The 23,748-nt window shown below is 40.8% G+C and overlaps 1 protein-coding gene across 3 annotated transcripts in view; it reads left to right on the forward strand.

Moving 5' to 3' along the window:
* LOC112046127 (ran-binding protein 10) overlaps window positions 1-23,146 on the forward strand; it is a 42,334-nt gene extending 19,188 nt beyond the window's left edge. For 2 of the 3 annotated variants that reach the window (XM_024082627.2, XM_024082628.2), the window contains 11 exons: window positions 6,088-6,252; window positions 6,819-7,009; window positions 7,504-7,688; window positions 7,871-7,983; window positions 8,428-10,019; window positions 10,417-10,573; window positions 11,578-11,691; window positions 17,518-17,595; window positions 21,253-21,368; window positions 22,111-22,222; window positions 22,865-23,146. In XM_024082627.2, the coding sequence (XP_023938395.2) occupies window positions 6,088-6,252; window positions 6,819-7,009; window positions 7,504-7,688; window positions 7,871-7,983; window positions 8,428-10,019; window positions 10,417-10,573; window positions 11,578-11,691; window positions 17,518-17,595; window positions 21,253-21,368; window positions 22,111-22,222; window positions 22,865-22,998 (2,957 nt within the window). In that variant the 3' untranslated portion in view covers window positions 22,999-23,146. The remainder of the gene's footprint in view (window positions 1-6,087; window positions 6,253-6,818; window positions 7,010-7,503; window positions 7,689-7,870; window positions 7,984-8,427; window positions 10,020-10,416; window positions 10,574-11,577; window positions 11,692-17,517; window positions 17,596-21,252; window positions 21,369-22,110; window positions 22,223-22,864) is intronic. The other variant, XM_024082626.2, reaches the window with a different exon arrangement.
* The last annotated feature ends 602 nt before the right edge of the window (window positions 23,147-23,748 follow it).

Below are 23,748 nucleotides of genomic sequence, written 5' to 3' on the forward strand. Positions count from 1 at the left end.
TAACTGCTTTGCGGTTGTAAGAAACATGAACGTTATTAGTTTATGTAATCCGCTAGTATAGGCCTAATAACGCTGCCCTTTCCACTGGGATTTGTCTTAAAAGGTCATCTGAGACTTCTGACAGATAAATGGCCTCACGTAATCGTAATCCACTTTAGCAATTTATTATTCTTAGGGAATATATTACTTACAAATTACATTTATCATAAATAATTAGAGTACGTTTTTGATAAGATGAACATTGTTACATTGACTTACCTACTCCTATCGCGTCCAAACACAAATACAACCCGGGATTCAAAATGAATTTGGTTTATCGGAAAGCAACTCTGTTTGTTAACCATAATTTAGATACTAACCATATAATTCTTCATGCATCTTCTAAATCCTGTCACGCATTACAATTCTTATCGAAAAGTTATATTGGTGCTGATCCGGTTGTGAAAAAATCAAAAACATTTTATCGTGCAGGAGTATATGATATAGGGTTAATGTTTCTTTACATTATCTGAGTCATTTATCTTCTATTTAAATGTTGATGAAATGAATATGTGTATATATGAGATTTACAACACATAATTCGGAAGAAAGCTGTAAGCTTGTTGTCGATGTAATTTGCACGTTGTAGATACGTTGCTATTTCCACACGAGAAACCTGATCAGCAGAATATACAGCCGGATCAGCACCATTATATAGAGGAAATAAGTGTTTTGGGCTTGAATCACTACATCTTCCTATAGTGCCAACTCGGTAAACAGCCAAATATTTGGCTTCATTAAACTCTGTTTCAATCTTCTCGAGACTTTGTTTCATTTTATGTGTGAGCTCCATGTTTTGTGATGTGTTTTATTTGTGTCTTTACTGTTGTGTCTAATAGTGTTCTGTTTTCTTGCTTTTACTTATTCATCTTACATATATTAATATCATAGATGACTATGTTAGTTACTTCACTACAAGTTGTTACTTCATTGCAATACATTCATAATTATTGTAGTTTCGTTTTATTTCTTGAATTCAATGGCGTGGGTGATGGTATCGACCTGGAACGTCTATATTATTAATAGTTACAGTTTTATTATATTTTAATCTTTGAGTAACACCATAAGAAATAATAATTTTACGCACAATTTTGTCATTAGTATCTAACCACGATCGAACCCTACCACTAGACTTAAACTGAATCAGTTTAGAAACTACAATTTCTTAATTTGACCCGAACTGAGAATCGATTTCGGGACTACAGATTATAAACACATACAAAAATGTGCCAAAAACTTGCGGCGGGAATGGTTAATAGTTGTGGAAACACGAGAAAAGCGCAGCATTGAATAAAAGCTTGTAAAAATAAACGCAATGCAGATTTCATAAATGCGGTTTTGTCTAGAATTAAAAACTCCTAAAAGAGATCGGTGGCCGTGCGAGATTTGTGCATAAGAGAGCAAGTTACTACATTTAATGTTTTTATTGTTATGCACCATTTATAATGCATTTAACTACTCAAAGGCGTTACTAATATGAACTCTGCTTTATGATTATTGTCATCGTTATAAGTGAGGGGCTTGTGGCTTAGACCAACAAATGCTTCAATGTTTAGTGATCTTAAAGTGTTAAACGGATGAATATGACCGGGTCTTGATGCGCTCTCTGACATACATTCAACCATCAACATAATTTTAAGTAAGTGCTCCAACTGAGAACTTCTTAACATAAACAAAATCTCAACCCTGGCTTTTATGATTACAAGCCGCGCAGGCTAAAAGCAACCAGGCAGTTATTTGTTTTTTAATTGAGCGTAATATCTAATCGAGCAATGCCAGCATATTCCGGTGCTATAATGGGTTAAGGGAATGGATGCCTGTGAAATGACAGGCTCTTCTGACCGTGACCGGCGCGTTGCCAACATGCTCTATCGAATCTAGGACTTCACAATCTACTAACCACTAAGCAAACAGACCAGTTAATACAAAAGTGAAGCAATGGCAGTGGGCATGGGAACGGACAAGTGGTAGCAAAGTGAGCAGAATTAAACGCACCGCCGACGGTACGGACCGTTGCTCCCGCCCCGTACCAACACCGTACCGTTATCGCGGAAACACTCGTATCATAACATAACTCATCGCTCGCCACTTCTGCGAGATCCCGGAATATAACGGAAACACGGATATTTATTTTAAGATTACAACGTTAGCTAAACTGTTTGATGCGATCTCGGCGTTTCCACAGCAGTTTGTTTCAAATCTATACTTATAATAAATCTGTACAGAGGTCAATTCTGTACATGAAATAATATATTTCCAAAATAATTATCCAAAATGATTAGTAATCGATACTGATGCCAAAAATGCAATCAGTTAAATTTTCGTATGTCTGTATGTTCGTTATAGAAACAAAAACTACTTGACGGATTTATCAAAACTTGGTACAATTGTTCTTCATACTTCTGGGCAGGTTATAGTATACTTTTCATCATGCTACGATCAATAAGAGCAGCGCAGTGAAGGGAAATGTTAGGAAAACGGGAGAAGTTACTCTATTTCTTAAGCTTCGCTTCGTCGCGTGTGCAGCCTTAATGGGTAGGGGTAGAGTGGGGGTAGGGAAGGGTAGGGGTAGGTTAGGGATAGTTTAATATTATAAATTAAAATAGTAAAATATTTTTCTTACAATTCCTTTATCCTGAGAAATAGCTTCATATGAAAATCAGTAGCAATAGATTCGTAATTGTTGTCCACAGTACAATGACAAGACGAGCTATATCTAAACTAGTACCCAGTCAAGCTTCGCTTAGACAGTTTCGCAAGCAACCAATCGCAAGGATGCTATTTGCGATAAACAGTTTTTAGCCGCTTATATTTAAAATTATCTTCTCAATAAATAAAAGTCACCAATGCTAGGCGCAAAGCTCGAGAACGGCACGACCAATTTGGCTAATTCATTTTACATTTTTGTTAATTCACGGGGAAGGTTCTTATAGAACGCAAAAACCTAATAATTGTAGAGTGTACAATAAAGCAAACAATCGAACATAAATTTTCCCGTTTGTGTTGGCCCTTAAAGGGTAAATATATTCGCTACCAACATCGGTCATGTAGCAAATGTTATAAGAGCGGACGGGGAAAATTGTGGGGGTGCTTCATACAGAGTGCAGTATCTACTGTAGCGGTAGTTGATGTTGGTACATCAAAGTGCTGTTTTTTTTGTATTATTTTATGTAATAGAGATTCGAATCTACAAGAATATTGCGTATGGATTAAGGTAATCATAATATGTGTTTGCGAAGTACAAACTTAATTGGTTTAGATAGTAATGTCGTATCCGTTTCTCGCTTAGTTAGAAAAGAAACATAGAATTAACCATGTTCAACAAAAGTATATGGCTAAAGTTCTGCTCTTTTCTATAAAAACATAGTATGGCAACGTACCGAACATAAGTTCAGTAACTAGTGACATGGAGCTAACACAGTTATTAACTCATTTCAAGACGAAGGTATTTATGTTATACGGTTTGCCTCTACAATTAGACTAAGAATATTAGTGTTTATACAAGTTTTTAACGCATCTATATGTGTGTCGACACTTTTCGCAACTCTCCACAGAACTTCTTTCTATTTACATTCTACTTCATCTATTTTAAGTAAGCTTAGTTTACAAGTATATATTTGGAAATGTAAAGTTTACAGCAGTTACTGTACTCCCCAGTTTCCCTGTAACTGGCCGTGCATTAAGCACTCCCTCAATCTCATCCACACCCTCTTATGCTAAGAAGCCCAGGTTAACGAACCACGTGTAAACACATCGGAGCCGGAGATAACCCGACCGGGTGGCGATGTGGCGGCAATCCCTGGTTGATGAAACGCGCGAGATGCATCGCCCACTCGGTTGGGTTATAGCGGGATTCCTTCCACTTTTTGTTTCGCTCTCATTGTGTATCGATATTGTATTTTTAAACGTTTTCAAAAATGGAAGACGATGACTTTAACCAACTGGTTTTTCAAAGTGCCGATTAGGGCGATAAATAGGGCAATTTGAAAAACCTACAAATAATTAGTGCTACCTAATGGTATTGTGTAATTAATTAAATTAATTTAGGTGCCTGAGTTGGTGCCCTATTTATCGTGAGTCTGCTCATCATTTATGCGCCACTATTACAAACTTTATCTGTTATGTGGCTTATGAAAACTAAAGTCTTGACTGATTGGACTGTTATAACTACTCGTATTTTTATGCAGTAACTAGCGGACCCGGTCAAGCTTCGCTTTGACTTATGTACACTTCTTCCTTACCCCTACCCTACCCTATCCTACGCCTACCCTACTCCTATCCTATGCCTACCCTACTCCTACCCTACCCCACCACTACCCTAATTCCAACGCGCCGAATTGCGCAGCATTTATCTACACTAACATTATGAAGAGTAAGATTTGTATTTATATGTAACGAATGAACTCAAAAACTACTGGACCGATTTGATTTGTCAAGTTTGATTTGTCATTAGTAGAAATTTCCGTTTTGTTACCCACATATGAAGCTTCCTCGTGCCTTAACGGATTAGGAAAATAAAACTAGCCTATTTGGTCGAGCCGTTCTCGAGTATGTATTGCGCTTACGCTTAGCAGCATATTTGACTATTCATTTATAGATAGCGTTTTAAAATATTAATTTTTCGTAAGTTTATTTTTTTAATAACAAGCCATAGTGATGCGCGCGCGCACGTTGACGCGCGTCCAAATGCGCAGTGTCACTGCCGAAGGTCTGTCGACCTTGTGACTGCGGGGTCAGTCGCCTCGCGGATATTCAAAACAACTAATTACTACATATTTTCTATCCAAATACATAGAAGGGGTCAGGCAGTGTTAATGTGATAAAGCTGTGCCAACTATTTGGGAAATGTAATAATTGTTCAATTTACAGTTTACTTTATAGTGAACTAGCCGGCGCCTCGCAGTTTCACCCGCGTAGTTGTCGATCTCGTGAGAATACGGGGATAAAATATAGCATATGAGTTATGATACTCACAAATAACGTGGACTTCTAGTGGTAAAAGAAGTTTCAAAATCGGTGTAGTAGATCCAGAGATTACCCCTACATCACCACAAACTTTACCTCTTTATAATATTAATATAGAAAGAGTTTCGTTGGAGTTAGTTAGTTTTTGTTAGTTTAGTGACTAGGCATCTTCTAGGTAAGCGCGCTCCACATTAGACCGCATTACTGCTTTCCAAGATTCATAATATTTGTCATGACCTCTATTGACCTGCGAGCGAGATGCGAATAGATCGCGAGATATTTGCGAAAAACTAATCTTCGTGACCTATTGACGTGTACAACTTTTTTAGCCGCACGATATCTATGTCGATTTTTCACAACTGACAAACAAACATATGACAGGTGGACAACAAAGTGATCAAAGTTTCCTTTTTTCTATTTTGAGAAACAGAATCCTAAAAATGTTCTATCGCTACTTTTCACAAGTGCTTGTGAAGTAGGTATGCCATTTCTTAATAAACGAATTTATGTTTCCAATTGAAAATCAATCCACAAATGCGGTTCCGAAATCGCTGCGTCAAGTTCACCCGTCCGACCTCCGCCCGACTGCAGCGAGTGACGCTGAACGTTATCCGCCTTGTCATTTCTGTAGTTAAAGACTACGTGACTAATTACTGAAATAACCTGCCTGTAACTTATGATCATTTCAATCTACGACACGGAGTTACTATGTCTGTGTTTCTCAACAGAGAGGTCCAGTTCGGTTCCCAACTTGGATCAATTTAGTATTTTTTTAGGACTTTTTTGCTTAAAAACCTTGGCCGCTTTAGATCTGCAGTAACTTCTATATTAGAATGGGTATCCAAAGCTGCTCTAGTAGGATCTTACCAAATTTGGGCAGTAGTAGTAAAACAACACAACAACACCCTATTTTAGATTTAGCGTTCCGGTACGATGCCACAATAAAGTCGCAAGGCAAGAGTGAATAGGCATTTTCTAGGCAAGCGTCCCAATTCGGACCTCATTATTATTTCCATCAGGCATTAATGTAGTCATCAAGCATGTCATAAAAAGTAAAATAGTACGAGGAGTGTGTCTGCGCAGGGCACGGCAAGACGCACAAGGACGCGGCGAGCGTGCGCGCGACGCACCCCATCCCCGCGGCGTGCGGCCTCTACTACTTCGAGGTGCGCATCGTGTCCAAGGGCCGCGACGGGTACATGGGCATCGGGCTGTCGGCGCACGGCGTCAACATGAACAGGCTGCCCGGTGAGTGCCTTCCCTCATCATTCATCAACCGATGGACGTCCATTGATGGACTTAGGCCTCCTATAAGGACTTCCAGTCACCACGGTCTTGAAAGCTATTGGATATAGGCAGCTGCATTAGCTCTCTGTAGCATTGAAAAACTCGTAAGCTTTCCGAAAATGAGTACCTGTGACTATTTTATCAGACTATTTTAGGCCAGAGATTTTTCCGACGTGATACAAGTGACCTTTTTTATCCATGACCATATAGATTTTTCTATATTCTGTTTGTTTCTTTACTGTTGTGTGGTCAAATAAATGTGGACAAATAAATGTGGAAAAATGTGGACAAACAAAAATATGTTCTATTTTATTCTCCATTTATTTATATCCATTTTCATTTATTGATTCTGTCGACTCCCAATAGATTGATATTGGCCCCGGGTGGTCGATATTGACCACTTTGGGAATTCATATCGAAATCAATAATCTAGAACATCGATTCCATTTCTTAAATTTAACTGCAGGTAGGCTGACTGAAAAGAGGTTTTACAGCAGATATAAATAGTGAAACCCAAATGTTCCCAGGCTGGGACAAGCACTCGTACGGCTACCACGGCGACGACGGGCACTCGTTCTGCTCGTCGGGCACGGGGCAGCCGTACGGGCCCACCTTCACCACGGGCGACGTCATCGGCTGTGGCGTCAACCTCGTGGACAACACGTGCTTCTACACTAAGAACGGACACCATCTCGGCGTCGCGTTCAGAGGACTGCCCGTATGTGTCACCTTTATAAAGTTTTTTATACCTACCGGTAGATGGCGTTCTTGGAGAACTTTGAAACAATCCCTTTTTGTACACTTCAACAACTTTTAGCGTTGCAGTTGCCTGAGGCACGTTGACGGCGCTTTGTTTTTTTACTTTTTCAAAAAGTTCTTTTTTCATTTTTTTCACAATACGGCAGCGCCCATAGTACTTGCATCGTGGTTTCATAAAACCACACAATATGTTTTTTTTATCCTAGCTGAATCTTGTCAGAAAACAGGAAAAACAGACTTCGAAAGCGTTTCGACCCTATTCCAGACTGTATTACACCGGCAATCAAAATGTATACCTTCAGACCGGCACACAGTTACGCTGCATGGCAGCAGAAACAAGCATTATTATGATTTATCATATTATAACCTTAACAGTTCTTGGTAATCTTAAATCTTGGAACAAGAGCGGAAGGAACTTTCTTTAATAGCACAAAATCCTTAAATGTGTTCCAGCCCAACCTCTACCCGACAGTAGGCCTGCAGACCCCCGGGGAGGTGGTGGACGCCAACTTCGGCCAGCAACCCTTCGTGTTCGACATCGAGGACATGCTGCGCGAACTGCGCGCGCGGACCCGCCTCGCCATCGACGAGTTCCCCCTCCCCGACGAGCAGGGCCAGTGGCAGCAGGTGTTACACAGGTGAGGACGATGAAATTAGCTTAATTATATTCCATTCTATACAAAATGCGTATTTTTCTTTAGGTAAAATGATCAGGCCAATTTAAAACAGTGACACGTTGTTTTACAAATGTCATCTATCCCAGTTTTACATGTCCCACTCAAGAACATACATAATCCAATACTGAATTATTAATTTCCAGGATGGTGTCGACGTACCTGGTGCACCACGGCTACTGCAGCACGGCGCAGGCCTTCACGCGCGCCACTGGACAGCCCATCGACGAGGACATAGCATCCATTAAAAACAGACAAAGTTAGTGCTCTACATATTTAGTTATAATATACTTAGCATCATGCCTCATTCCTGGGCGAGGCGAAGAGCACATTCTTCCACTTTCATTAATCCTTGCGTATTTCTGTTTTTTCTTACATTCTCATCAAGCCTTTTTTACAAGTTTGTCTATTTAGAATACTCTTGACTTAGCGTAGCCTGTTTCTTTATTTTAAATTTAAAGAAAAATTGTGGAATGCCCCTCCGGCGGTTTGTTCCCTGCCATCTAAAATGTAAGGCGTCAGTGAATAGACATTTTTCGCTCAAGCTCATTCCAACTTAGACCTCATCCCTGCTTTCTGTCTGACGTGAAGGTCAAATTTAATTGAATTGAAAAAAAAAATAGCTGCGCAAATCTGAAGCCGTAACGCCTGCGAGATCACTGCGGCGATAATAGTCTAATGTGTGCTCACCGGCGCGTTGCAGGGATATCGAAGCTGGTGCTGTCGGGCCGCATCGGCGAGGCGATCGAGGCGACGCGGCGCCTGTACCCCGCGCTGCTGGAGCGCGACCACGAGCTGATGTTCCTGCTCAAGTGCCGCCAGTTCGTCGAGATGGTCAACGGCTCCGACTCGCAGGTAGCAGACTGTCGCAGAGATATCGGCGAGGCGATCGAGGCGACGCGGCGCCTGTACCCCGCGCTGCTGGAGCGCGACCACGAGCTGATGTTCCTGCTCAAGTGCCGCCAGTTCGTCGAGATGGTCAACGGCTCCGACTCGCAGGTAGCAGACTGTCGCAGAGATATCGGCGAGGCGATCGAGGCGACGCGGCGCCTGTACCCCGCGCTGCTGGAGCGCGACCACGAGCTGATGTTCCTGCTCAAGTGCCGCCAGTTCGTCGAGATGGTCAACGGCTCCGACTCGCAGGTAGCAGACTGTCGCAGAGATATCGGCGAGGCGATCGAGGCGACGCGGCGCCTGTACCCCGCGCTGCTGGAGCGCGACCACGAGCTGATGTTCCTGCTCAAGTGCCGCCAGTTCGTCGAGATGGTCAACGGCTCCGACTCGCAGGTAGCAGACTGTCGCAGAGATATCGGCGAGGCGATCGAGGCGACGCGGCGCCTGTACCCCGCGCTGCTGGAGCGCGACCACGAGCTGATGTTCCTGCTCAAGTCCCGCCAGTTCGTCGAGATGGTCAACGGCACCGACTCGCAGGTAGCAGACTGTCGCAGAGATATCGGCGAGGCGATCGAGGCGACGCGGCGCCTGTACCCCGCGCTGCTGGAGCGCGACCACGAGCTGATGTTCCTGCTCAAGTGCCGCCAGTTCGTCGAGATGGTCAACGGCTCCGACTCGCAGGTAGCAGACTGTCGCAGAGATATCGGCGAGGCGATCGAGGCGACGCGGCGCCTGTACCCCGCGCTGCTGGAGCGCGACCACGAGCTGATGTTCCTGCTCAAGTGCCGCCAGTTCGTCGAGATGGTCAACGGCACCGACTCGCAGGTAGCAGACTGTCGCAGAGATATCGGCGAGGCGATCGAGGCGACGCGGCGCCTGTACCCCGCGCTGCTGGAGCGCGACCACGAGCTGATGTTCCTGCTCAAGTGCCGCCAGTTCGTCGAGATGGTCAACGGCTCCGACTCGCAGGTAGCAGACTGTCGCAGAGATATCGGCGAGGCGATCGAGGCGACGCGGCGCCTGTACCCCGCGCTGCTGGAGCGCGACCACGAGCTGATGTTCCTGCTCAAGTGCCGCCAGTTCGTCGAGATGGTCAACGGCTCCGACTCGCAGGTAGCAGACTGTCGCAGAGATATCGGCGAGGCGATCGAGGCGACGCGGCGCCTGTACCCCGCGCTGCTGGAGCGCGACCACGAGCTGATGTTCCTGCTCAAGTGCCGCCAGTTCGTCGAGATGGTCAACGGCTCCGACTCGCAGGTAGCAGACTGTCGCAGAGATATCGGCGAGGCGATCGAGGCGACGCGGCGCCTGTACCCCGCGCTGCTGGAGCGCGACCACGAGCTGATGTTCCTGCTCAAGTGCCGCCAGTTCGTCGAGATGGTCAACGGCTCCGACTCGCAGGTAGCAGACTGTCGCAGAGATATCGGCGAGGCGATCGAGGCGACACACTGCTGGAGCGCTGATGTTCCTGCTCAGGTCTAATGGTAGACATCGACAGTGGCTAGTTACCACTTTGACGGCAAAAGACGCACTGCCAAGCGATTAAGCGTTCCAATGCGATGTTGTGTAGAATCTTCAGTATGGGTAGAATAAACTTGTACCTCTTCCAAGTTTCATTTTAAGACTGCATCGTCACTATCAATATATCACTGTCGTCAATATCAGGTGAGATCTCAGTCATAAAAGTTTGACAACAGCTCGTTCTTAGACGAGCTTTATCATGAATAGCTGTAATCAGAAATAAAGGAATAAGTCCCTGGTCCGCGCGGACAAGGACTCACTCTGTATGTATCGGCAGGCGCTGTGCGCGGGCGAGCGCGCGGAGGGCGAGTGCGACAGCAACGGCGTGGCCACGTCCGTCATCTCGCACGTGGGCCGCGCGCCGCCGCTCGCCGCCAACGGCGACCACGACCACGCCGACCACGACCACGCCGACCACCCCGCGCACACCAACGGTGAGTCGGCGCACCAGTCGCGACTCCGCATTGCGACCCGTCTGATTATAATATTCAAAAATAATAGAGGTTAATAAAACACGAGTCCCTTTTATAAAAGGAACGACATGATTTGCTATAAAGCTATGTACTGTTATATTCTATTTTATCTAACCTGTACAAAAAAAATTGTACAAAATTCTTAACAAAAGTACATTTTTTTTAACGTAACGCAGTTAAAGAGAGTTTCAACATTTTCTTAGGTTTCCAATCAAGATTAAAAAGTAAATGAAATTTGTTAAAAGCTATGAATTCAGACCATCAACTGTACTGTAAAATATAGTAAGGAAGGCCGCAGGTATTTATAATTATACTTTTAAATTTTAACACATGAACGCAATTAATCGGAATGTAATTTAATATCTGTAGTCTGTACATTGCCACATTCTGGCACGTAAAAATTAAAAAGTCCCGCATAACATAAGTACACCTTTAGTAGGCTGGCCACAATTGTGAGCCGCCTGCGTCCATCAACTCTTGCAACCCGATTGTTGTTTAATCCACCTAGGGGAGGGTAATTATCAAGGAAGTAACATAGGGATATAGCATATTCTATACCGCTATACCCACGGGAATGAGAACTACGCGAATGAAACCCCAGCCTTCTGCTAGTACTGAATACAGGGACAACCCACCACCTCCCATGGCCCTTTCAACCTCTCGGTAATTTGGGCCGAATCGAGGGAGGGCGAACCCGGTACTTGCTCTTTGCGTGTTCCCGGGACGCCTTCTTGACTCCCCACAAGTTATTTTCTCTTTTCGCTCCTTGTCCCTTGATACTCACTCTCCCCCTTCTGGGGCTGGACGACACACGACGTTGAGATCCGCTTGCCCGCCGCGGTGCATGCATCACCTTCGACCGGCGGTCAACGGTCGAGCAATCCGCCTCGCGTGCTACCGATGCGCGAACTCCCGTAGCTTGCCGAAGTACTGAATAATCGAAACTGACTTGAGTCACGTGAAAGGTGTGGCGGAGGCGGAGGAGGACCCGCGCCTCAGCTGCGACGTGGACATGCCGCCCGCCGCACCGGCAGCGCCCGCCGCGCACCCCGCGCCCGCCGCCAACGGCGCGCACGAAGGTACGTCACACGACTGGTCTCTCGTGAGAGAAACAGACAAACATCGACCAATAGTGGTGCAACCACATATATCAATATCTTTTTCGCAACGCAACGGAAGAGAGCGATATTTCCGGTTCAACGCTATTGGTCGATTTATCTTCACGAAACAATGGCGTGGATCGCATTTAATCCTGGCATGCATCAATATCTCGTGCAGAGAAAACGACATATTGTCGAACAGTAGCGGCGGAATTGTATTGTCTCTCTTTTTCTTTCCCAACGCTATGAAAGAGAGCGATATCTTTGACGGCGTCGCTATTGCACGACATTCGTCTTTTACTATTGAGATATATCGTAAGGCACATCTACTGGTCCCATTTTGAAAAAAAAAACTGCGTGTATATATCGTGTCAAACTTCTAGTCCGCTGTGAACACGAAGCGTGTGGCTGTGCAATGTACACAGTCCGTTTTAAATGAAATTTCCAAAGTCCATAACAATAATGGCGTCTGATATCTGTCACTAATGTAATGTGAAACATTGATATATAAGTTGTGAATGGAGATTAAATGAATACATTCTTAAATCGCATTAGAAGAAGAAAAAGTACATGCACAGCAGCATGTACGCTGGAATTACATAATTAGGTACATGCCACTAACGAAAAATCTCTACAAACGTTTGAGGGAATATAACATTGTCATTCACACGTTTGCCAATATGTAAGTGGAATCTCCAGAGGCAAGAATGACGACGTGCTTTTGCCTGCAATCATATTTTATCACTTGACCCATTACTAATTTTTAAAAAAGTGTAGCAAAAGCACAGCTGTCTTAAGAACTTACGGCAAAAAGTTCGATGTGTGCCAAAATCGACGCTTGCTAACTTAACCAATCAACACGTTTAAGTAATAGTTTGTTAAGGCACGGCAAGCTGTTTCCTATATTTCCTATATTATATCTGCGCACTTTGGTGTGTAGCAACTTCAGAGCGGACTACGAGTTTGGTGCGAACTATGTGTAATTTCTCAAATAAATTATAAAAATAATGAAAATAGTTTATCATGTAAAAGAAGACTTCTATATATAATTAAATATAGTATAATTGTTCATAAGATATATGTAATCTAATTATGCATAAAATTATGATTAAGTATCGTTAATTACTTTTATTGTAATATTTATGATTCGTGTTGTTTTAGGTTATTTATTATTATTTGCACGTCATCTCGCCCATTATAATTACATAATTTGTATCATAATTATTATGTTTATATTATTTAAATATTATTATTTATCATTATTCAATATTATTTGCTCCTTGCTTTTTAGTTTCTCATTTGATTAAATATGTTTTATTGTATGAATTTAACAATCTTTAATTATTATATAATATTCTGATTATCCGAAATCCCTTTTGGCATTACAGAAGGAATTATTGCTGTATTAGTGTCAAAAATACTGGTGAATTCTATTATTTACCAAATAAATCAAATCAAATCAAATCAAAATTTGTTTATTGCGAATTCAGGTTACAGTCAGATCTTATTGAAATAAACACCAAATTCCGCCTTACAGCTTGCAATATCATTATAAAAAACATTATTATTTACAATAATCAATTCACACATTTATTTGTACAGTGATTAATTAATTAGTAGGTACATTGAATATTTTAAAGAATAATTCTAATGATGCCTTTACGTCAATATAATGTCAGTTTATGTCAAAGATAAGTAAAATGATAAATTGCAAAAAAAAAAAAAAAAAATTAGTCATTAATATGGTGTATTTGTATAGTAAGACTATAATAAGTCTTGAAATCAATTGAAATTGGTTTATTCATCAAGGTACTCTTTGATGGAGTAGTATGCTTTGTTTATTAAAAAATTCTTTAATTGTTTCTTAAACCTTGCCAAGTTGGAATTATTTTTTATATTAAATGTCAGCTTATTGTAAATATTTATTGATTGGCAAAATACACTTTTCCGAAACTGTGCTGATTTTGCAGCTTCTCCACACAACCTTAGAGGACGTCTTTTATTATTCAAGTTTTTGAAAAGTGATAGGTTAGCATGTACAAATACTGCTGTTTCAAAGATATACAGAGAAGGAAATGTCAAGATTTGTAACTCTTGAAAATGGGGTTTACAACTATCTGTCCAGTGTAGATTCCTTATTGCCCTGATGCATCTTTTCTGAGCTTTAAAAACTCTTTCTCTGTCGACTGAATTACCCCAGAACATTATTCCGTATCTCAGAGTTGATTCGACATATCCAAAATACGCAATACGCAGTGTTTCAATATTAGCTGATTTGTTTAACTTATACAGCGCGTAGGAAAATTTAAACAATTTCTTACATATATTGTCAACCTGTGTTTTCCAACTAAGATGCCTATCAACAATTATTCCTAAAAACTTAGTCTCACCTGTTTCGCTAACTTGCATACCCTTATGATTGATATTATTTGTTGATATTCCAAATCGATCCCAATTAAAATTCATAATTTTAGTCTTCTCCAAATTAATACTTAAATTATTTTTTACAAGCCAATCAATTACTTGATCTAAGGATGTATTTATATCATCCTCATAAGATAATGTATTATGACGTTCATATAATATTGTACAATCGTCTGCAAAAAGGACCATAGGTTGAGCTATTACTGAAGGGAGGTCATTAATATATATAATAAATAACAATGGGCCTAGAATGCTCCCTTGTGGCACACCATACTTAACACAACGGGATGTTGAGTTATAAGATATCTCTGTTAAGTTATTAGGACATATTCTACTAATTTCAGTAATTTGAGATCTATCAGTGAGATAAGACGTCAAGAGATCTAACACAGTTCCTCGGACACCATATCTATATAATTTATGTAACAAGATATTATGATCCACAAAATCGAAAGCTTTTGTCATATCCATGTACAATGCCGCTATAGGTATTTTTCTATCTATACAAGTCATGACTTTGTTAAGGAGTTCATAAATTGCCATGTTTATTGACTTCTTTTTCCTAAACCCTTTTTGCTCATTCACTAGGATAGCATTTTCTTCGAGGTATTTATAAAGTCGATTATATATTACTTTTTCAAAAACTTTCGCAAATATCGTAATTAAAGCAATGGGTCGATAGCTACTAACATCACTTCTGTTATTTTTTTTAAATAGTGGTTTAATAATTGTGAGTTTTAAGGCCTTCGGAAATTTACCGCCCTGGATACATATGTTTATAATATGACATATAACCTCAGAGACATATAGTGATGACGCCTTTACCACTTTTGTTGTTATACCGTCATAACCTGTGCTTTGCGTATTTTTCAGGGATTTTATTATTTGGAAAACTTCCATAGGTGTGACAGGGTACATAAACATAGATGAGCATTTGTTAAAATTAATATGATTAAAGCTCTCATTAACCGTATTTAATCGTGATTTATTAGAAATATCAATAAAGTAATCATTAAATATTTGAGCTATTTCTGTCGGATTTGTAACTTCTCGATTCATAAAATTAATTTTCTCAATTTGCTTGTCATGAGATGTATACGATTTATTGTTTTTAATAACCCTCCAAGTAGCTAAGCATTTATTTTTTGCATTTGCTATAAAGTAATTATTTTGAGATTTTTTTGTTAGCTGAATAATTTTTTCAACCTTTTGGCATACACATAACTATGAAGTCGTAATGTTTTCACCAAATTAACAAAATATTTAAGGGATTTCGTATGTTATAAAGTACATGTAACATATACAACTATGTATGTATGTATGTAATACAATAATAACCACACCATCCCATTCCAACAGATCTAACATTAATAGGTGTTTTGACAGACAAAGTCTCCACATATTATGTACAATAAGCTTAAATTATTACTTATAGAAATATTAAAATTGCATACTGAAACTGTACAAAATAGTTATAAGCGTTTTGAGTTTGGAAAATCTATGGAGATACTACGTCGTAGGCCATTTGCAATGTATCTAGTCATCTCTGTGTAGCCACAAGTATGAGAACGCTTATAACTTTGAAATTAATTGGGATTAATTTTGTTATCATTATTCATTACAGTGTTTATATAAGAGTCAAATTAAGATGATACGGATTGTGGAGTCTTGACATTAAAACATTGAATTAACAGAAACTACTGAAAGTTCCAGTTAGCTTGGAATATATTAGTCGCAGTAACATAGTGCAGTTAGTTGCTCATGCTTACAAGTAAACTAATATAAAACCTGTGTCCATTTTATTTTCATGGCTCATATTTGGAGATCCGCGCTTTTATAAAAAACGGAACCTTATTGGATCACTTTGTTGAGCGACTCTGACAGTCTGTCACGACTTTCAGGAACACCAAGTAAATAAATTTGCAGTCCCTGAAGCTGGGAAAGAATCTAGACTTGTGTCAATAGATACGGTCGTTTATGTCGCATATTTTGACACAGGGAATTAAAAGAATCAAGCCTGCAGTGTATATCCTCACACTGCCCATATGACTCAACTAAGTACTTTATATGTAAGTACTTATGTAATCAGTTTTTTTATTTCATTTCATTAGTTCATAAACCTAAAGTTTGTACAGATCTCGATACATGAGTATGCACTTGCCTGGGGATGACTGATTAGAAATGTAGGGCTTAAAACATTACGAGTTTTAGTAAAGAACACTTAAAAAAATTACAACGTCTAAAGTTATATGAAAGGAAGAAAGAAGTTGACAATATCCGTGACACGCATTCAGAAATCGCATCCAGCTATTACGTTAAAAAAAAATGAAATGGACATAGGTGCCTTCAAAGGATTAGTTTGATGGTTTTTTGACTACAAGGTTGCATGTTTAGCTTCTTATGTCTTGTTCCTCACCGATCGTAAGCCGCATTCACACCGGCACCTTAGTCGCATAAGCTTATTATGATTATTTCGTCTGAAACTACTTAGGCAAGGATTTTGTGAAACAAATCATGTCGATACCGGACGTTTAGAGTCTATACTGTCATATCTGTGTAAAGGATTTTAGGTCCGTATTTTATGTTACATTTATGATGATGATGATGATGATGATGATGATGATGATAACTTCTGAGGTAAGATAAAAACGCGGCCAACATGTTTAACCTGTCAACTATACGTTGAAGTCCCATGCTTGGCGAAACATAATTTGGTCGTCCTTAAGATGTGGTCTGTTTCACAAAAACGTGTGAGAGGAGGAAAGTTACAGTGATCGCGATATGTTATAATTATATTTGTAGTCAGTAGTTTGGATTTTTAAATTATGCTGAAGTTAAAATGAAGCAAGCAAGATGTTATAACTTCTGGAACGTTCCCGGCGACCCCCTCACTTAACGTTTTGCTTCAACGTTTCTTATTCGAACTGTTAAAGTGTGGAATGCCGTTCCGGCGGAACACATATAAATCAAGAGAGAATAGGCACTTTCTGGTCAAGCGCCTCCCATTCTATCCACAGTCCCATCTCTCTTGTCCTGGTTATTACTTAGATAATGGTAATGGTAATCATAAATCTCGATCTAAAGATTGCCACCCTATTCTACTGTTGGACTTGCTAGATATATAAATAAAGATAAAGTTATATTTATCGCGATCTCTGTAGACTGTAGCGGTGGTAAGCTAGGAAAATGGCGCGCACGTTTGCTCCAGCGAGCGCACGCTGCACGCCCAAATGTTGCGAACTCAACGTTCAATAAGTTGTGCTCGCGTTTGCTCGAGCAACCGTACGCTGCTGGCCCTAGGGCGCTATCTGCTGGCTCTAGGGTGGGTGTCGCTGGCCCTAGGGCGCGGGTAGGGCGCAGGTAAAGAGGCGCGGGTTGTAGGTGGCGGGCCGGTGGTGAAGGGCATGCCCGGCGTGACGGCCAGTGTCGCCGCGCTGCTGGCCAGCGTCAGCCGCTTCGGTGGGTACCGCGACCTCGGATACATCATCTCTGTCGTCCTCTATGCCTTATACTCAGACTAGCCTCCGTGCACAGGAACAGTTCAGGCGTGCTGAGTTCTGCGTTTCGCGTTCTTTGTAATGTTATAGCAGAGAACAGAAAGCCGTTAGCGAGTGCGAATGAACTCAAGAGCTGTTTCTCACTGCGCGGGCTGTTTGACCAATCAGACTATCCGACAAATGGGCACTAATTTATTTAGGAACTTTAATCTGTGAAGTGTAATTTCGATTTTCCAATTGTACAGAATATCGTTTCAGTAGCACAGGAGGTCCTAAATTGGTGCACTATTTATCGTGTTGTCTAATTGGCACTTCACCATTTGCCGCTCATTTTAGGATCTCAAAAAAAGTGACTGTGTCTTGAGATTACTAATAACCCGATTACAATTTGTCAACCATGAGTGTAACCACAACATTACTACAGACCAAATTAGTACTACTCGTTTCTATTTTGTCTTTCTAAAATAAGCGGTAAGTGGCATGTCTGAGTGGCATTTCTGTTGGCATTACTTGTCACTTCATTTGTCGATGTCATACATTTTTACATTCAGTTGAATTTCATTCCTTAGTTTTATGTTCCATGCAATAAAGCTCATATAGTTCAATCTTCTTCTGTCAGTGGATTTAAATCTGACGGGTGAACGAGTTTCGAAAACTCCATCTGTTAATTATAATTAGTCCAATACAAGTTTTTCGCATAGTTGTGAATGGAGAAAGGACATATTTTCTTGTATACTATTTCATCTATCAAAACAGTAGAGGAACTAGTAGTTTCTGGTCATGTCACATTTATAACATGCCTACTGGATGGACTTACAATATTCGGAACTGCAATTCTCATACAATATTAACAATTATTTTATTTACCTATTCTTTGGTTTTATCCTTATTTTAGTTTTTCCATCCAAGCGTCATTGTAAAAGGAAATAAAATAAAAAATATATTCAAAGCTGTCTTTGCGATAGCTTTGAATATATTTTTGTGACAGGCGACTGTCACCGTACGGATGCTACCTGAAAAACACTTTAACGAATCTCTTCGTTACTATTATTTGGGTCTTCGCAGTAAACTTATTTGTTTCGTGTTTTCGGGGACACATTTTCCTCCATTGTATTTCTTGTCGTTTACCCTCAGTATTTCTTCGTTATCAGTCTGAAAAATACAGTATCGTAGTATTTTCACTTATACAGTTTTGATTTGTCATCTGACTTAATTTCTTATCATTCAACTTATCAAACAACATTTTTTAAACCTTGGCAAAATAATAATATATCTACTTGCGAACATTATCGTTTCCACTTACATTTTTTTCCGCATCGCATTTCATTTAAATTCTCTTCCTTATTTATAAAACATATCTCACAAATGTCAACAATTATTACCTAAAAATGAGAAGAAGGTACGTATAATATTCTATGTTGTTTTTGCGATTTTTCCTTGTTTTTTCTATCTTTAATGAATTCGATGTAGCACAGTGAGTTGCAGTAGTACACAAAACTCATTTTCATGTTTGTCGCACTTGGTCTCATTTCTTGCTAAGTCTACAAACGAGCTGATTTGATGGTAAACAAAGATAAACAATACTAAATTGATAGGTAAACAAAATCGATGACATATTATAGATTTACTTTAAGTGATCCACGATTTATAGTAATGAGGTCAAGTCGTGAAAAATATTTGTATTTTTTACTTTATTTAAATGTGAGAATAGAGTTAATTTAGTTTTAGTTTACATTTTGTTTACTACCAATTAAGATGCATGAATATGGGTGAATGTAATGGGATGGGATGGGATATTTTATTTATGGAAATTATATCACTTTCTGCTTTATATGTATCTATTTATATTATTATATACTCTGTTCAATGATAAACATCTCTACATTTTTATGTCACACGCTCATATATTATAATATAAAATATATATACACGATATGACACAGTGTTAAAAGATCTATCCAAACATATCAGGGTCAAGGCTTCCAACACTGATACCACATTGTCTTGTCAAAGACGGTATATGTGGTAAAATCATTTTCAAATTCTGTTCAATAGTTCCAGAGACCACCCCTTACAACACCATAAACTTTACTTGTATATGATATTAGTATAGATAAAAAATAAAATTCTACATCTATAAAGATTTATCATACCTTATTTGTGTGTGTTCAACTAGTTTGTGTGGGTACACAAATTGTTATTATTTGTTATCTGTGACTACATTTGTTTATCACAGGAATCAACTGCAGTCAAATCCATCTCTCCTTCAGAACTCTACTGGAGGAGGTTTGAGTCTAACAGGGCTACAGCTTAACTGCAGTAGGCCTAGCATGCGTCAACATATCAAATCAAATGGAAAAAAATACACATTGTCAACCAATAGCGCCGGATTCGAAATTTCGCACTCTCTCTCTGTTTCTCATGTTCCCCTTCTCTCTTTTCCTCTATCTCTCTCATCTTCAACTTTCTTCTCCCCCTCTTCCCCCCCCCCCCCCCCCCGCTACTCTCCCCCTTCCTGTACATCTCCCTAACGCAACGAAACAGTTTTTTTTCCAGTTTTTTGATTCCGACACTATTGGATCAATAGTTTCCTTGATCAATTGTTTTCCTGTCGTTTCGAAATATGTCGTGGTGTCATCTTAGGCCTACAGATAGAATATAAGCTTCTTTTTCTTGGACCTTAAACCTGATATGTCGGCATATATGTCATGTACTCGTATCATGTAGCTATTGTTTTTCGATTTAATCTCACTATTATGCGAGTTTTATTTCAAGATTTCTTTTTTTTCAAAGCTGTCTTACTAACTTGAAAGTGTCGTGAAATGTACGTTTTACTTTAAAAAAAATGGTTTGTAAATAACGAAGCAGACAGGTCGAGTGGTAGCTTTGTGAATGCACGAATAATATACTGCTCAACAATCGGAAATAGATGTTTAATATTCTTGGGGGGTTCCACAATATTACCTTTTATATATTTTTACATCACTGCCACAGAATCGTGGATGTCTTGCATGTGAGCTGGGGTTTCGGGGGAAAAAAATACATTTAGCTAGGTTTTCTTTTTAGAAAACATACCGTTATTCGGGCACTGTATATAAATTGAATGCAATGTGAATTTAGATTTTTAAAATGATATGGTTGTTGTAATAGTTCCTATAAAGGAGTAATAAAATAACCTATCAAGTCACTGAAGACATATTTTATTGATAAGTACGAAAAAGATCTGTCTCTTAAGAACGTTCAAATAACTTCAACTCAAATCCAGAACCATCAAAGCTTCTATAGACGTCTATTAATACATTCGGATATATCACAATGATCTACATTATCTGGATGTTTCGTTATTCCCAAACCGAGCCGTAAACCCTCATTCACACGAGAGTTTTTTTAACGGACGTTAGTAAAGCTTCAAATACAACAAATGCATTCCCAAGTATATTATGTTCACACGACAGCGTTTTTAAAACACGACGAGATTGGAAAGCGAGCGAGAGCGTTGGAAATAGACCTTCGTTTAACTCCATGCTATATTTTAACGATTCTTTAACGTCCCATAAAAAAACTCTCGTGCGAATGAGGGCTAAGTCACTCGGCGAAGCTGTAACTGAGTACCGTGCAGAGGGCGAGGGCTGCAGCGCGCGCGCGTCGGTGGAGCGCATGCTGGCGTTCGGCCGCGAGCTGTACGCCATGAGCCAGAAGCTGCGCCAGGACCACTACCACAAGTCCATGTTAGAAGTGAGTGCTTACGTACCTACTACTGTTTATACTATCCTAATGCGAGCTTTAGACGGGTCGATTTTTGCCATATGGATAGGCTGCACGGAAATGACCGTCTAAATGACAATTTGACAACGCCGCAAGTTGGCCGGAAGTGACTAAAATCGCAAGTCCCAAAGGATACCGACTTTCATCGTGATATCGCCAAATTTTTGCGCTGTGTTGTTCCTCTATAAAAGCTCTGCTCAAGATTTTCTTTGGAAATAAAAAAGTCCCATGTTGTGTTGTTTGTCGACTGATGTAAATGGGGTGGCGATTCGATTTTCACAAGCGATGAGACTGGTAATTGTCCGCACGGTGATAATTAATGGCTTTAGGCGCACGATGGAGGAGTAAGTCTCTGTCTATCTGTAGAAGAATCTGCTAAGTCACTGACATAGCTTAACTAGTTGCAAAGCTGAAATGTCAATGAGCAATGATTGGAACAGCCCATGGACGTTGGACGTCCTGGACAGGATTTGAAGGACATGAACCCAGGATCTTGAGATCCGAAGCTGCATAGATGGAACATATCAACTGAAGGCTTTATTATGCATACCCACTAAAACATTAGAAGGAAAGCTATACAATGACTCGTGCTACTGGATACTGGACACACTTCCGTTCTCGCGGAATTGAACGGAATGGATTCCTTGCTAGAAAGCGTGAGGAACGATGCTACCCATAAAACGTGGAAATGATATTATGGCACAATTTGCAGGACGCGTTCAGTTTATTAGCGTACAGCAACCCGTGGGACAGCCCCATGGGCTGGCAGCTGGAGCCGGTGCGGCGCGAGGCAGTCTGCGAGGCGCTCAACTCCGCCATTCTCGGTTAGTTGGATGTATTTTATTTCGCCGACTACAACAAGACCACTTGTACCCAGTTTTTTGGCTGTACTGAATACCCGTTTTCCGGGCATTAGCTGCTTCCAAAATAGGCAGTTGTTTGAGCAGATTCGGTGGTTGATATTGCCCTGACATTTACCTTCCCATATACCGCATGATGTATGACTAGGTTAATGTTTATGGCCTTCCGCCATTCAAATTGGAGCAATAAATGTCCACAATTGTAGTATTCCTGAGCTAGACTACCTGTGGAAATATCCGTATTCAGTGAGAGATTGTGCCAGTAGACTGACTGGTGCTCTCATCTGTTCTACCTTAAGTTTCTTCTCCTGTTTTGATTTTTTTTCCTTCAGTAGCTTGATTTCTGTAGCTGTTGTTTTCATCATTACAAGTGTTATAATTTTGACGTGTTTATTGTAGCATATTAGCTTTTAAATGAATGGGTGAATAGAAATGCGGCTTTTTTATTTAAATGATGACGTGATTGAGATGTTTCCGAGCTATATTAAATGAAGATCCCAAATTTCAAACCAAAACCAAACAAAGATTTTAATAGGAAAACGCTTAGTTTTACTTAAAAAAAAATTACCTTAGCGAAACATAAAACGGCAACTCCTGTATCGCCAGAATGGCAAGACATGCAGTGGGTGTCGCCGGTGGAGGCGTGCGTGTCGCACTCGCGCGAGCTGCTGCGGCGCATGGCGCGCGCGTCGCTGGGCGCGTGCGCCTTCGCCGACCTGCCCGCGCTGCTGCGCCGCTGACCCCGCGCCGTGTCCCCGCGCGACCGCCACCGCGGCTCGCTGCTGCGCGTGCTGTTCGCGCGCAGCCCCGACTCGCCGCCCTGCAGCCCCGAGCGCAGCCCCGAGCGCAGCGTGTGAGCGCGTGTCCTCGCCCGCCGCAGTCCTAGGACGTTTGTACTTTGTACCGCCGCGTACACTCCAGGTGGTCAGCCCGACGGTCTGCGTATTGCTATAAAGTTCCCGTCTGGATGGGCTCGAACGCCCTGCCTTCCTGAACTGTTTTTGCTCGAGTTACACGTATCACATACTCTGAAGCCCCATAAACTGGTTTATTGTAGATTAACGGATACCCAAGACTTGTTGAATTCATTCCCAATACTCAAATGAAAGCCTGTGGGATAATTTTAAATTATTTAATTATTAGATATGCCAACAATAGTATCAAAAAAAAAATATTATATAACAAAGTATCATTTGTTTAATGACATTGCTTACTATCTGTTACTTTACTAATCAAGTCTCATAAAAATTCATTGAACAATGTTGGTGGCCCACATACTCGTAACTGAGTCATCGTGCGCGCGTGTGTGCGGGGGATGCGGGGAGCGGGCAGACGCGCTCATTCATTGTAAGGCGCTGTTGCCGCCGCACAGGGTGCAGGGTGGAAAGCGGATCGGGAGAACACGCACCCTTCTATTTTCATACCCCGCATCCCTATACTGCGCGTACGAGGAATCCCTTAAAGAATTTGTGTGTCTACGAATGTATAAT

The sequence above is a fragment of the Bicyclus anynana genome, chromosome 20 (genome assembly GCF_947172395.1).
Source record: "Bicyclus anynana chromosome 20, ilBicAnyn1.1, whole genome shotgun sequence".
Taxonomy (NCBI): Eukaryota; Metazoa; Arthropoda; class Insecta; order Lepidoptera; family Nymphalidae; genus Bicyclus; species Bicyclus anynana.